At 39.5% G+C, this 15,897-nt stretch overlaps 1 protein-coding gene across 2 annotated transcripts; it reads right to left on the bottom strand.

Annotated features, from left to right (window-relative positions):
• Positions 1 to 306: 306 nt before the first annotated feature.
• On the bottom strand, positions 307 to 15,795 carry lss (lanosterol synthase (2,3-oxidosqualene-lanosterol cyclase)). Of its 2 annotated transcripts, none has more exons than XM_063886954.1 (22): positions 15,691 to 15,795; positions 14,083 to 14,251; positions 13,255 to 13,393; positions 12,138 to 12,246; positions 11,699 to 11,820; positions 11,142 to 11,238; positions 10,382 to 10,517; positions 9,525 to 9,633; positions 8,650 to 8,768; positions 8,374 to 8,471; positions 8,180 to 8,207; positions 7,771 to 7,827; positions 7,186 to 7,257; positions 6,974 to 7,024; positions 6,714 to 6,863; positions 5,288 to 5,384; positions 4,457 to 4,562; positions 3,748 to 3,813; positions 3,583 to 3,663; positions 3,308 to 3,478; positions 984 to 1,062; positions 307 to 843 (listed from the first exon to the last, which is right to left on the bottom strand). In XM_063886954.1, exons 1-22 carry the CDS (start codon positions 15,702 to 15,704, stop codon positions 706 to 708), a joined length of 2,208 nt encoding a protein of 735 aa, XP_063743024.1. In that variant the 5' UTR covers positions 15,705 to 15,795; the 3' UTR covers positions 307 to 705. The 2 variants fall into 2 exon arrangements, with proteins under 2 accessions (XP_063743024.1, XP_063743023.1); XM_063886953.1 differs by lacking the exon at positions 15,691 to 15,795 and adding an exon at positions 15,421 to 15,469.
• Positions 15,796 to 15,897: the final 102 nt, after the last annotated feature.

The raw sequence follows: 15,897 nt of genomic DNA, 5'->3' as shown, positions 1-15,897 counted from the left end.
CTAGATGTTATCGCTGTTGTGACTAGGATAACTGACATTGTTTGGCAGTCACCCCTCACTGCAGCTACACAGAGGAGCACTCTCCCACGCTATGAGATGACTGCCACTGTGTCTCAAAACATTCATCACAACCACACCTCTAACTAGGCAGAGACGGTATGAGTCAAAGGGCAACTAATTTGTTCCGCACAAAATACATAGGGGTTTAAAATGGCAGAGTAGACATTCTATAAGGGCTCTGTACAGGTGATGCAATGTACAGACTCTAAATGGTCAAGAACATTCATTGAAAACCCAAAGTCATGATTATACTATAGAAAAAGCATTTATTCTCAATGGAAATGGTAGGGAAGTGTGCAGGAATTTAAGGCAACATAGACAAACATCTTCATATCACATTCTTGGATAGCAGCAGGCTATTACAACATGTTCTTAGGGAGTAGCCCTGGTGGAAAAAGTATTGCTGGAATGTCAACAGAGAAAGTAATTCAAAGAATGAAATGTGTTGCTTTATCAGAAAGATTCAACTCTGAAAACACAGCAGAGGTTTTCAAACTCCAATGAATGTGAGAAATGTGCATATAACCTAGGTTGACAAAAGACACAACTTTTGTTGATGGTCTGAACTTCATGGCTGTTATTTTGCTTTGAAGGCATTCAGTTTTCTTATGTGGCACAAAGTCTGATTAGGTTTTTTTTAATTATTCACAGCTTGACCTTTCCAGCCAATGGATTGCTGGGATAAAGCGTTGAGAAGCGGCCGAGAGTCCAGACGGTGAAGACGTTTCTGTAGGAGGTGTAGCTGATGGCACAGCTCTTGTTGAACACACCTGCAATATTCTCCTGAGGAGGGCGATCAAAAACATCAGATAATAAAAGTCTTATTATATTTCATTGTGTCACTGGATTCATTTGCTATGACTTGTGATATTATTGGTATAAGCTTAGTAAAAGGAGTGTATATGAAAATGTTTGGGACTCACCTGTGGCCAGTCTCCATTGGGCAGCTGGTTGTCAATCAGCAGCTGCACTCCTCTCTCAATGGCCCGCCTATCGGGATGCCTGGTTATGCACACAAGAATGAATTACTTTTGATTGGATTCAGTTCAATTCAATTGGATTCAATATGACTATTGACTAAAAGTTCTGTTTTGTAGCAAGGTAAATAAATTGCAAAGACACATTAAAGAGCGCAGCATACATGCAGCCAAAGGAAACGCAAATTAAACGGAGCAAAACCAAACAAAGAAGAGTTGATGTACATTAGATTAGATTACTTTATTGTCATTACATAATGCAAGCAGAGTGTAACAATTTAAGAGAGTCTAACCAGAGTGCAAACAGTCAGTTATTTACACATCTATCAGTAGTCTGTACAAAATAAAATAAATAAATGCGCTATACAAACATCCTAGTAAGGGTATGAAGTATAAATATAAATAAATAAATACACTGAGGCATATATACAGTGTATGCAGTAGTATATGTGCAAAGAACAACGCGCACAGCACACAACACTAGGCAGTGTGAGAGAGCCAGGGGTTCATTGTCAGCAGTCTAACTGCTGAAGGGAAGAAACTGTGCCTGGTGTTATTGGTTCTACCCGGGAGGCTGCGCTAGCGTGTCCCAGAGCGAGTGCCACGTAGGGGGATAAACTGTGCATGATTGGGGTGGGAAGAGTCTCTTATGGTGTTCCGTGCCCTTCGCAGGCACTGCTTCTTGTAGACTGAGGCTATGGAGGGGAGTGTCCTCTTGATGATGCGTTGGGCGATCTTCACCACCCTCTGCAGTGATTTCTGGTCCTTAACGGTGCAGTTTCCGTACCAGACTGAGATGCAGGTGGAGAGGATGCTCTCGATGGAACAACGGTATAAGTTAACCAGCACCTGGGAGGATAGGTGGAGTTTGGCCAGTTTCTTCAGGAAGAAGACGCGCTTGTGAGCCTTCTTGACTAGAGCTAAGGTGTTGGTGGTCCAGGAGAGGTCCTCCGATATGTGGACTCCCAGGAAGTTGAAGCTGGTGACCCGCTCAACCTCTTCTCCACTAAGATGGAGTGGGGAGTGTGTGCCGTATTTGTTCCTACGGAAGTCCATAATGACCTCTTTTGTCTTCTTGGTGTTCAGAGCCAGGTTGGTGTTAGCGCACCCCTCTGCCAGATGCTCAACCTCTTCCCTGTATGCCATCTCATCATTATTGCTGACAAGTCCGACCACTGTGGTGTCGTCTGCAAACTTAACGATGGTGTTTGAGCCATGTACAGGTTTGCAGTCGTGTGTGAGGAGGGAATAAAGAAATACAGAGGGAGGGAAGAGGGAATATAGAAAAAAGGATCATTCTGAATAATATCTGATCCATTGTTAACTGATCATTAACTGTTAACTAGCTAAGATAAGTGCAGAGTTGAGTTGCTGAAGTGCCTAAAAAAAACCACAGCAGCAATGATCAACCATGTGGGGTTCCTCAAGGCTCTTTAGTATTACTACATAATATCAGCCCTATTTCCTTGTTCAATGCATTACTCAGATAAACTTGTAGATGCGGTTGAAATAAAACAAGAGTGAGGTACTAATTATCTGAGCAAAAGATCCAGAGAGAGAGTTAACAAATTACTCATTAAGTAATTATTGGTCCTAGATGTCAAGTTCCCAGCCACAATTTCCAGATCCGCATCGGCATTTTGAATTTCAGATCAGTAATGCTAAAAAACCTCTTTTTAACACCTTAGAAATATTGCTAACATGCAACTGTTTCTCTCCCAGGCAGAACATGAGATACTTGATAACTGGTTTGCTCACTATCGGGCCTTTCTAAGTCTGGTATGAATAGGTTTCACATCTTGCAGAATGCAGCAGCAAGTTTAATAACTAAGACCAGAAACATCTCACCTATGCTAATTTCCTTTCATTGGTGTTCTCTGAACTTTAGAATTGATATTAAGATCCTTTTATATTAGTGTTCAAATCACTCCATGGACAAGTGACTGAATACTTGTCTTCCACAATTTCCAGGTATGCTTCTCATAGATCTCTCAGGTTCTCTGATAGTAGTCTAGTTATTCTCAGGATAAGGACAAAGAAAAATTGGTGGGTGGGAGCGGGGCATTTAATGTCTATGGTCCTCGCCTCCTCTGAGTAGCTTGCCAGAAGAAGTGAAGGCATCACAATTGCAAAATAGCTTTGAAACGAAATGTTAAGACATGTCTTTTTTTCCTTAGCATTCTCTTATTCTTAAATAAACTAAACATGTTTTAACTACCTATCTGTGACTCAGCGTAAACACCAAGCCTTTGAGTTGCACGCTGCTTTACCTGACAGCCATGAGGCCTAACAAAGCCCAGCAGGTGTTGTGGATCTGAGCACTGCTGCTCTGGACGTAGCGCCGCTGCTCGCATGATTCAAAGTCTTCCCCCCAGCCTCCGTCTGTCATCTGCCGGTCCAGCAGGAACTGACAAGCCTTCTGCACCTCCGCGCACACATGGCTGGTAACAGAGGCACAGCAGTGTGATTAAGTATGTAGGTGAAGGAGCACAGTGTGTCTGTTTGTTAAAGCGATACTCATTGTTCAATGTTTGGAAAATCTTACTCATCCTGATAGACGTGGCCAATACAGGCAAAGGCTTCAAGGCCAAACCATATTCCATAGGTGAAGCACACTCCCCAGGACCTGAGAATAAGCACAGAATGTAATTCATTAAATATGAACTGTCAATCAGTTAAGATATTAGTTAAAAAGGTAGTGTAGTCTCACCCTTCCCATGATCCATCAGGCCTCTGCACCTTCCTGCAGTACTCCAGTCCTTCTTTTAGAGTGGACCTGAGAAACAAATAACAAACATCAACAGAGATCTCTGCCATGAACTGAACTTAGCCATCTTAGCTTGAAATGAGCTTTGTATGAGTTAATGTATGTTTTACTCATTCCGTCCGATGAGAAGGGTAGCTGTGTACCGGTTTGAGGATAAAAATGTAATCCATATATGATAATATCATGAAATTGTGCCTCTTGAATGTAAAATGATGGCTGCAGACTCATATTTCATTTGATAAAAACAAAGCAAAATAAACAAAGTTAAAGATGAACTTGACAGATTGGATTACTATCTTTCCAACTTACTCATATTTTATTCTCTGTATATATGGTGATAATATCTTATTATTATCAGGCGTTTAAGAGTAACTGAGTGAATAAAACGTATATTGTAAGTATATAGTATTGTATAGTTTTATTTAGAAGTTGGCCTCTGACAGTTTATTCTAACTTATTCTGTATATTTCATGCTGTGTATTCTGAAGACACTCTAGAGATATTTATAATTCTAATGTTGATATGTATGTATATGTTTATGTTTATTTCTATTTGATATTTTTTTCAACTCATGTGCAATGTTCTGTAACAAAACAGTTTCCCAACTTGGCATCAATAAAGTACATGGATTCTATTCTTTATATCAGTATACCTCAACTCCTCTGCACGGTGTTCTGGGTAGGCCTTCTGGAAGTGCCTGAGAGCCTGCATTACTGCAGAGGTGCACTCCACATAGGTATAATCGATCATAATGTCACCTGTGTGGGAGGAGAGAACACGCAGAGCTGCTTAACACATCACATTTCACAACACTCACTGCATCCTCTTTTCAACACGGAAACATGGGCTGTTTGCCCTTTAACATCTCTCTAAAGACCATTACATTGCAACATATCAGGAGGGGAATGGAAAAGAGTCATGTTTAAATTTGTTTGTTTCCATTTGTCACATCTGCATATTTGCAGGTTGCGTAACCACTGAGGAGTTCACAGCCACGGTGCTCCAACTTCCATCATGCTGTTATTATGACACACACCTTCTTTGTGTTTCCATTAACCAACGCAGTGACCTTTAACGTCATTCCTTGTTAACGGCAAACAATGGATTTATAATAACTTATCATCAAATTGACAGAGATGTTGTTGTTTGAAGCCTGGACATGTTTTGCGGTGAACATATGGGTTCTGAGAGTATGAATCGGAATCAGAATTCCCTTATTTGTCCCGCAATGGGGAAATGTACATTATTACAACAGCAGAAGTATAGTGCAGATAAAGTAAAGAGAATAAACTTAAATGTTGAAGTACACCATTGTTCAAAAACCAAGTGACAGTATATTTAAAAAAGAAAGAGACCATATAAAATGATAGAAGTAGCTGTTCGTGTATACTAAAGACGGAACAGATTAAATTAAGAGAAAAGTAAAAAGTAAATTGCATGAGGTATGTTGCACATGAGTGTATGGTGGGAGCATCAGACCTACCAAACACCTCGGAGGGGTTGAGCAGCTCCAGCAGCCTCCCTCCTCTCTTAGTTTCATATGTGGCGAATCCTCCGTCAGAATTTCTCATGCTCAGCAGCTGCGAGGAGAAGATAGACACATGGTGAAGGAGCTGTGACACTCAAACATTGCAGGAGAAACATTTAAAAATCCTTCTTACCTGTAATTGGAATGAAATTTGAGAGTATATTCCCCATATGTGGTACTGTATGATTACAGAAACCCCTAATATGGATTGTACCATTTCTTAACCTTGATGTTAGTTAGTCTCACGCCTGTTATCCTAGTATATGACACAAGCTAACAGGTGGTGTAGGTTAAGGTAGCTAGCTACCTAGCATTTTAGCTAATACAATGCTCTTTCTTACCTTTGAAGATTCTAAATAAACATTTAGAAAAAAAAACAAATCTCATGAAGGAAGAAATCCACTTTCTAATGTAATTGACCTGTCCCTTCGAGGAAAAACGTTTCTATTCAGTTATTTTTATTGAATATAACACATAGGCACATTCATCAATGTGCAAGGAGGTTGAATGATGGGTCGCCACAGTTCAGTGACCCATGGAGTTAAGTGCCTTGCTCAAGGACATCAAATCAATAGCCAGGAGAAGAACTGTCTCTAAATGATCTTTTCCATGTTTCCTTTTTGTCATCTCAGTCACTCTAGCTTAGACTTTCGAGCCTGAGAACTGAGTCTCTGTATCAATTCATATTGGGATCGACACCAGTCTAGTATCTTCAATGTGAAATGCTGAGTTATTCACACCTGGCAAATGCATATTATTGGGTGGTCAATTCCTCAGTCAGCACAAAACTGGACGCTGTATGGTAGTAACACATCTGCCTGCCTATCTGCCAGGTTAACAGTGTCTTTAGTTTTAGTACAGCATGTTGTTGTTCTGGATAAACCCTGACTATTGTCGTGCAGTATGTGTCCCATGAGTTAGGGGAGGCTGTGACTCAGGGGGGACAGATGTCTTCCATAAATTGGAAGGAGCAGTGGGGGCCTTGAATGGCTTCCTCTGCGTCTTTTTGAAATTGTGTGAATGCGTAAATGGTCACTTGTATATGTAAAGTGCTTTCCGGGGTTGCGAAGACGGGAAAAATGTTAGATAAATGTGGCCCATTTACCACAAGTTATAAAGACTATTGTCTGCTAAAGCAAACACCTACACGTGCGCTGTACTGAGATCCCCTTCCACACCGAGAAAATAGTGGACCCTGTAATTGTCACAGTTCCCTCACACTGCATAGCTTTACGCATATGGGCGTGGAATGAGTGGAATGAAGTCTTGGGAAGAAAGTGTGTATTTATCAGTGTTACCGAAAGATAACGTTTTTTCCCTTGCTAACACTACCAATAAGACTTAAGGAAATGCATCTGTCATTGAGAGACGGCAGACTCACCACATTGACAGCCTCACAGAGGCGCTCTGAGGGGACCAACTGGCTGATGGAGGGGCAGAGCTCCTGCAGCAGCATCACTGACTTCAGACCCTCCGCTGTGCAGTCAGCCACGATCCAGCCACAGTCCCGGGTGCTGAAGGGGAAGCCTCCCTGATAAAGAAAAGCAATGGGATGAAAGTTTTTTCACACACATGCCAACAGGCTAGGAAATTAACTTCTTTCAGAGGCCCTTCTTGCCGTCTTTTCATGTGTTATATTACCTTGTTCATCTGTCTGTAGTACTTATGATAGTCGGGAGGATTTTCAGGTATCTGTTAAAAGCGGGAAACAATTGAATACAGTTCATATTAACAGTTTTTTCCAGAAAAAAAACAGAAGCTCAAGTAAGCACATTTCATACCAGTAGAATATTGTGTTTTATTCCAGGCTTGGTAATGAGGAATAAAGTGTGTCATGGAGATGTTGGTGGTACCTGTGTGATGGTGAGAAACCGATGGGCATCTCGGAGCGACTCTGCTAATGAGGAGTTGTTTTGGGCTCCTGCCTGAAAGTCCCCAATAAACAAGTCTTTAGTCAGCTATTGCTTTAGGAAACATGTCAACAAGGTTTGTACGACAAACAAACCAATGATCTAGTGACCGTTGTGACCTTTACATTTTTTGAAATATTAGTTGTAAGTGCAGTTTGTTTGTTTCTGGGTCTTTCTGCATTTCCTGGGAATTCTAAATCTGAGAAAACTATGAGGGATCCCACTGGGGTCAATACTGGGCCCAATGCTGTTTTAGTCAAGAGGTACATACTTTTTCTAGCCCACATAAAAGTCTTAATGCTGTGGTTACACATAGTTATACCTATAAAACAACAATTCCAACAAAAATAAAGAGTGTCGTTACATAAGTAAGTAAATAAATTAAGGGGATGACAGGTGTTATTTTGTCTTACTTTTGGAAAAACCCAGGTATGCTTTTTTCGCCTTTCCAGTCTTTGTGTTAAGCTAACCGTCTTCTGGCCCTAGTTTTTATTCTGGTTGAACTTCTACTACTTCAAGGTGTGTTACCTCAAGGAAAGCCTGTACAGCAAAACAAGTATCCCAGAGTTGAGATCCATTGGTCCCCTGTGCACAAAAGAAAAGGACAAAGTAGTCAAATGCTTAAGTTAAACTTGAACTTCTTCTGCAGGACGAAACACATAGTATGTAACCAGCATGTACGTGAAAAGAATTTAATTGAAAGGTAAAACATTTATTTAATTTGAACAATGTTTTAAGTCCATCCATTATTTTTCTGCAAGCTAACCGGCTAAGCAGTATTTTTACCAAGAGCTCCTACAGGACAGACTGACTGAGCAGCTAAACCGTTCCTAAACATGAGCATTTATGGCGAGACACCCCTATAATGTCCCTTTATACAGCTTCAAAACCAACCCTAACTCTCTATATAGAAAAGGAGCAGAACATTTATTCTCACCTGCATTTTCATTCCATCTAATCCCAACCTGGAACACACAGAATTTAAGGTTAGCTTATAATTTCTGTTATTTCTTGCAGTTAGGGATCAGCAGTTTTTAACATATAATTAAACATAAAGACCTTATTCTGATCAGTTACGGAAGAGAAGTGTGTTTGGTTAGTAAAGAGGATGTTAGAGATGAACTGACTGACCATAGGTAGTCTGGGATCCTTGACACATGCTCCTGGAAGGCCGGAGAGGAGGGCCCGTCCACATGCCAGCGAACCAGCATGTTGATGGTCTTGGAGATCTGAAGATAAACAATGAAATACTTCTTTTTCACACCCTTTATTTCCTTTAAAAGGTCGGTTTAAATAGGGTGATTTGAACACCTTTGGAAATAAGTTAGTGTTTTTTATCCTGTGTCAAGCATACACATATGCAACATTCTATCCAATCTGTGTTTTCTGTATCTGTGTATTCACTACCGGTCCAATGCTGATACATTTAGTGAAGCGGTCGTCAGCCTCGATGTGTTCATATAGTTCCTTGACAGCCTTGTCTCTCAGCATGGTGCTGTGATGGGCTTCGTACACATTCAGCACCACTGCAGGGCAACAGGAACACAGTCACAAGGTTAGGGGGGTCATTTACAGGGCAACTCTTAGGGAAACTCCGATTAAAAACACTTCCTCATTCATCAGTGTGAAAAAACATCTCGTTGCCAGGGATTTGCCAAATATTTTCATACCCTGTATTATTAGTAACTTGAGTGCATTGCTAAGCTACTGAGTGCAAGTGAGAAGAAAAAAACATCTGGTAATCCATTTTCTAAATCTGATATAAATAGTTTTCTACAAGTTTGCACTTCAGTGAACATATTTACTTGAGTATTTCCATTTAATTCTACTTCATACTTCTAAAGCAAATGTTGGTATTTTTACTCCACTACATTTATTTAACATTTTGCAGTAAATGTGTACATTTCTACATGGTATAATGCAGTACTACTACTAATCTACTCAGTATTTCAAATATAGAAATTTGAACAACTATAATACTAAAATGCTCCTGCATGTATAAAAACAGCAGAGTATAATAACCATAATAATAGAATACTGCATAACGACTAGCTTTACTCTGCTACTTGAAATACATTAAGCTATACTTCTGCACGGTATGCATTCTAAAAAGTATGCATTCTAAAATAGGCCATTGTGCTTCTTTTAATTTGTGTATGTATAAAGGGTTGAATCAGCTCCAAACGGTCGTTGTAATTAAACTAAGCAGTTATGGGAAGGGTGTGTACATATTTGTGTAGGTGTTGGTTTATTATAGCTGCCCAGCATGTCGTGATACTTACTGTAGGCGACGGTGAGCAACGTGCTGTGAGGTGTGTACATGTCACATGCTGCCACATTGTTCCTCTGAGCGGGCCAGTTAATGGTTGCATAGTCCTGGACATAAAGCTCCTGGAAAAAACAACGAGCAATTTGGTTATGCATGTGAATAAACATAATGTGTGTGTAAATACATATCTTATATTCAAGTTATATCTAAAGAAAAAGTGTGTTTTATGTTATTTCAGACCAAGACTTTCTAAATAACAGTTGAAGTAGTAACTCAAAAGAAGCATTATGAATGAAGAAAGCCTTCCCACATCTTTCAGAGGCAGGATTTTGTAAATATGTGAATAATGAGCCACAGGAACTGTTTTGTTCCACTTGTTTTAGTCATGTTTTTCTTGTGTAGCATGAATAGACCACATCGACACTTTGTTAAGTAATCCTGTTTCACAGAATGGCAGAGAATGATCCTTTAATCCTAGCAGAAAGACGACTATAAGTACTGACAGCAACAAGATGACAGACGTGTACTACCATTGAAACCAAAATTCCCTTTTATCGAACACCTTAACTCTGCAACATGTTTGCTGACTGGTTAAACATTTGAATAATTACAGAGCAAAAATGTTGCTGGTGTCAATTTTTGCTGACTCCAGCCTGTCTCTGTTTTAGTAGATAAAACATCTTTGGGCATTATGCTATTTGTTGAACAAAAAATAAAATATTTTGAACATATTATCTACATTAAGCTTTGGGAGTTAAATACACAACAAATTACATGCAGGAATGGAAAGCACACTAGCAAAGTTTCTCCTCTGACTGCGTTAAAATATTGAAATCATTGCACCCCCTTGTGGGAAGGATGGGTCTGCACCTGTCTGAGGCTGAGGACCAGCGGGTCCTCCTCTGCAGACAGCCTTACAGCGTAGCAGTAGCTCATGGGGAGGTACACCTGGCGGCAGTGACACCACAGGGTGGAGGGGTGGGCTGGCATCCACGAGGGGAACAGCCTGAGACAAGCAGAAGAGGAAAAATGTAACTTATACACAGGAGAAGAATCACATACACACTATGAGATGTACACCATCAAACAGCGGTTACAGTAGATGCAGAAATGTGGTAATGACAGAGCTAAAAGAAACTAATCAACAGTTCAAAATAAAATGCTGTCACCCCATGGATTAAATGAGAAACAAAATGACCCTTTCTTCTCCCCTTCTTTGATTATATGTCTCCCCCTACTGATATAAACATGTACACTGTTTGTGATTTCCTCTTCTTTTGACATTTTTCAATTTGAATATGTGTTTTGCAACTAGTAAATATGTCAAAGTATATACATCACTTTATGACTACAGGCCTTTCTTGAAGGGAGCATGCGTTTTTTATGTGCATGGTAAATTGCTTTGAAGTAGTATTTTGTGTGATATGTAGCATTATTGTGTCTTCATGACTAACGGAGTTAAAGAGACGCTGCAATTTTCAGTGAATGGACAACCTCCCCTTTCACTGTTTAGCGACAGAAAAAGCAAGAAAAGTATTGGAAGTATTAACTCTGAGATCCAGTATCTTTTTCAGTGACCTCTAAGCATGACTGAGGGTATTAGAGGACATTATGGGATGTTAGGACTCACCACATCTCAGGCAGCAGTGTGTTCATTCCCTCCCAACTATACACGTTTAAAATGGCCAACCAGAATTTACCCCATGAGGGAATCCCCACAGCGCCACCTGCAGAAAATAAAAAACAACAGCTTCAGTATTAAACTATTCTCATAAATAACATAAATAATGACATGATTGATAGTAGTCCATCAATATGAGTTTTAAAATGGCTGCTGGCTATACTTAGAGTGCAGGCAAGTCAATGGCCGATATACTTTATAATGCTAAATGCTAAAATATTGTTACTGCATTCTTAATTATTTTTGCCCCTGATAATATAAAAGAATTCAGTAATAACCCATGAGACATAACATTCCTATGGACTACATTTATATAGCTCTTTTTACAGTCTCTGAGACCCCCTTAAAGCGCTTAGCATATACAAGTCACCCATAACATATACTGTATATGAAGACATACAATAATATAAATAAATGTATATGTAAAAATATTTAAATATAATTATATATGAGACGATAACTGTGTTTTTAGGGATGATTTCTACTTATTATTTCCCACTTCCCACCTTTGCTGTGAAGGTTGTTCCTGGCTCGAATCATATCTGGATCATCAGGCTCTACTCCCAGAATCCTTAGGGAGATGTAGCTCAGCGCTGTGCCAAACACGGTGGACTTATCTTCAATGTGTCTGGGAAACACAAAACACATCAACAATAACACATTTATTCAAGACAGGCTAACCTTGCCTTTTTAGAGGTTTGTCTTAGCGTTGGGGAAGAAGGGGCACTTCCTGTAGCAAGTATGTGCAAATGCCTTTCTAAAAACATTATACTTCACTATGAAGACTGACGCTATGATGGAAAGTGACAGACTAGGACAGATTATTGACACAATTCCCCTTTACTGAAACAGTACTGGGGCTACTGCAGGACTTACACGTGAACTCATGATAAAGTAAAGCACATTAATGAAATGCACACAGTATAATAAGATTTTTCTACTTACAGACCCCAGCCTCCGTCTGCTAGCTGCACAGAGCGCAGGTACCGCACCATCTCTTTCTGCCAGGCTTCTGGCAGAGGGATCTTAGCAATATGGCAGGTGATAAGGAGACCTAAGCACAGAAATGGACATCAATGCATTGACAGAGAGACACAAAATAACAAAAACACGGATGTCATACAATTATACGCTGCATTATGTTTAGCGTTTAAGTTCCACTTGCACAAATTCTTCTTTGATTCATTTTCTCAGTCTGATCTAAATAGTTTTCTCTCCCTCCTATTACTTAGAACAGATACAAATGTGTTTGTTGTTGTAATACTTATTTCAGCCACTACAGGATGAAGTCCTGCACTGGCCCTGGACTGAAATCATTCATGTTTCCCTAATGCAGCAGTTTTCAAACTGTGGGGCGGACTGCAGGGGGGGGCATGTGAAGTTTGGGAGGATGTTGTTAACAAACATTGCTCTTTGTCATTTGCCACTACGATGTTCTATCGTAATAAAATATACAATTATAGTTGGATCTTTTTGTCTTATCTTGTATTATTATTACCAGAGGAAATGTAATTTTTGTACAACTACATAAAATGAATCCTACCAATCTAGGTCGGAACCGGGTTGGGGGGGGCTCGAAAATATTTCCAATTACCCAAGAGGGGCTGTAAAAGTTTGAATCCACTGCCTTAATGGCAGATTGAAAGAGATTGAATACTTTGCTAGACCAAAGAGTGACATAACTGTAATCACGTAAAACTTGCTAACAAGCCAGGTAACTAGTGTTTAAGAGCATTGAGAAATGATTCAATAAAAAGACACAAATGAATGTTTTTATTCTTACTTAGAGCATGGGGGACAATTAATATTAGCTGTTTTTACGACAGAAACATAAAACCTGAGGAACTTAGTATTATTATCGTGGCTTTAGTTTACCCAACATGTTCTTAAGTAATAAAGATATGAGATAACGATTTTAAATGACCAGAAAAAATATCTTATTGTACCAAATTCTTCTGACTGGCTTTAAATGTAATGCATCTCTCACAGGAATAGACACAGGATGGCTGCTGAAGAGAAATGTGTCACATATAAGGACCTGGGGGAGGAGGATTTGGTTTACCTGGCAGCAGGAAGAGGGGTCCGCCGTAGTCTCCCGCCCAGTGACCGTCCTCTGCTTGCAGCTGGCTGTAGAAGTGCATTCCTTTCAGAGCTGCCTCCACAGCTGTGTGTGCAGCTGGGGACTCAGACACAAAGTTACTCTGCAGAGAGAAGACATGAAAACACAGGTCATACATTTCAGAATTCCTTCAGCCACTTAGGCTACCACTAACAGAATCAATTCAAAGTTTCTATTTAATCTGGTAAAGTTTTCATTTAAGAATAAGTCTAATGAGTCTATTAGTTCACAGCTTGATACTATCTAGGACATTTCCAGGGCCACAACTGAGAACACTGATTAACTATGCACACTACGGCTGCACAGTTATTGAAGTGTTATCAATATGGACTAGTGAAATATCCAAATCAATCTTTAGTGAAGGCAAAATATGTGAAAACATTTGAATGAAGTGCTGCAGACAAGTCCCTGAGACATAACAAAGAATCCTTGTTTGGTACAGATCCTCTTAAATACACCAAGATCACTTTAATATGTTGTTCAAAACTAACGTGAATAATGTTTGAGAAATGTCCTCAAATATTGCACATCATATCGCAATTGCAATATCAGGCAAATATTATCCCCTAACCGTGTAGTCCTAATGCACACACTTTAATCCCAATGTCTACCATCATAGTTTAGAGTCTCTGTTGTTGAAACTGTCAAGGAACTATCAACCAAAATGAACCCACATAGAGTGCATCGCAAAACGTGTTCCATGGGTAACAATCACAAATCCAGCGTCTTTCTTGCCATTTGAAACAAGAGAAATAAATATTCCAAGCCTACCGTGTCGAGGCCTAGAGAATGTGCTTCCAGCATGGTCTGCTCTCGGTCGGGGGTGTCCTGATCGTCCACATAGCGCCACATCTGCCTGCCCTCCACATTACTCAGCCTCCAGCGGCTCAGGTCAGTGGTTGGCTCCGTCCTGTACGGCCCCCCTCTCCTCCGCAGGTGTCTAACAGATACAGGACATCTTTTAATGATGGAACATCTAACTGTTGAGTATACTACTGGATTCTTCAACTAGGATATTTATTGGTATAAAGTCTTACTAAATACAAATATTTGAAAGAATTTCCCAAAATTGGGATCAATAAAGCATATATGTATCTATCTAAATGTTTACGTTAAGGCTATGATATATGTCGATATTGTATTGATGAAATGAAATGAGACCAAATATAGTCTTAGATGAAATGAAGTAATGTCTTTTTGTGGTTTTAAAAGCTGCATTACCGTAAAGTAATGTCAATAGCTGGAATAACCAGTCTGATCTACCCGTTTTATCTTTTGCTTTGTCATTATTTTTGTCCTTACATCCACATTACTAACTTGCATTTTTGTGCAAGTATCAAAGGTCCAAAAGAGTTATTCGGTCAAAAATAATAAATAAAATAATGTTACTTACATTTTTTTTCTTATCACCTGGAACTACTGCACTCAGCTAGTCAACACAAATATAGATTTGTCTCTGTTAAAAACTTTGTACGCATCATATCTTACACTATCAAAAACCGTGTCTATAAGCGATGGGGACATTAATATTTTAAAGGCAGCATACCCTTCCTGTCAAGATAAGTTTGAACCTCACTACAAACTTACAATAGACCTTTATTGTATTGCTTTATATGAGGTGTTAAATAATTTGATGTTGCATTACACTGCATTATTACAAGTGGAACCTCCACACACTGTTTTGAACATTACTTAGACAGTCATCTGTTGGAAGACCATCAGTCAAACAACTTGTGGTGGAAACCTTTTCCTAAAGTTAGGATTTGATTCTGTCAGATGGGAAAAAGCAAGTAAAGTACATTGGCATGCCCTAGCAGCTACACTTTTGTGGCTGGTAACAAAGCGTTATATACTATAGATACTATTTCATATAACAACAGAGCATAGATTTTCTTTCCTATGCAGATTTGAAAGTCTATATAACAATATTTCTCACTGAAAGACGGTAACAAACTAAAAGTTGCATCAACTAAATGTCCTCTTTTCAGTTTTGCATTGAAAATATGCAGTGAATTAAAGTGGATGAGAAAAAAAAAGTAGGTTGTCCACTCATGGTTATTGTCAACATCACAGAGACTAGGTATACAAAGAAAGGTCGGGTTGGCTTACTTGAGCCATGGTTTCCATTTCGTTATTTCTTCTAACTGAACGACCATATTCGCTTTAAAGCACGCGGTCATCCAGAGAAAGAAGTGATACAAAAGTGTAAAAATAACAGGAATACAACATTTTTACACCACTGTTGTAACTACAGTTTAGTCATTCTTAAATAGCTTACAGGTTCTGTCAAACTGTTGACCCTCTACCTCTTTCACATCGTCATAACGGAAGTAAGTAGTTTCGTCGACATTAACTATCAAATAAAACAAAAATACTCACGTTCCCTCCGTCATACTTGTGTTTGACAGTGGAGTTGAATCCTCCGCTGAACTATATCAATTTATGTTCAGGTACTGTAGAAAGCTCTGCCCATTTTGCTCTTCCATGGGAAATGTAGTGCTTTGTAGAAACTATAGGTAACCGTTCAGTTAATATTACACTTCACTTCCCAGAGGCCCTCGCGGTGCCATCCGAGGAGTTCTCGCC

Source organism: Eleginops maclovinus, chromosome 7 (assembly GCF_036324505.1).
Source record: "Eleginops maclovinus isolate JMC-PN-2008 ecotype Puerto Natales chromosome 7, JC_Emac_rtc_rv5, whole genome shotgun sequence".
In the NCBI taxonomy this organism is placed as follows: domain Eukaryota; kingdom Metazoa; phylum Chordata; class Actinopteri; order Perciformes; family Eleginopidae; genus Eleginops; species Eleginops maclovinus.
Note: the sequence above shows the minus strand (reverse complement) of the source record. Positions and strands in the feature narration are given on the sequence as shown.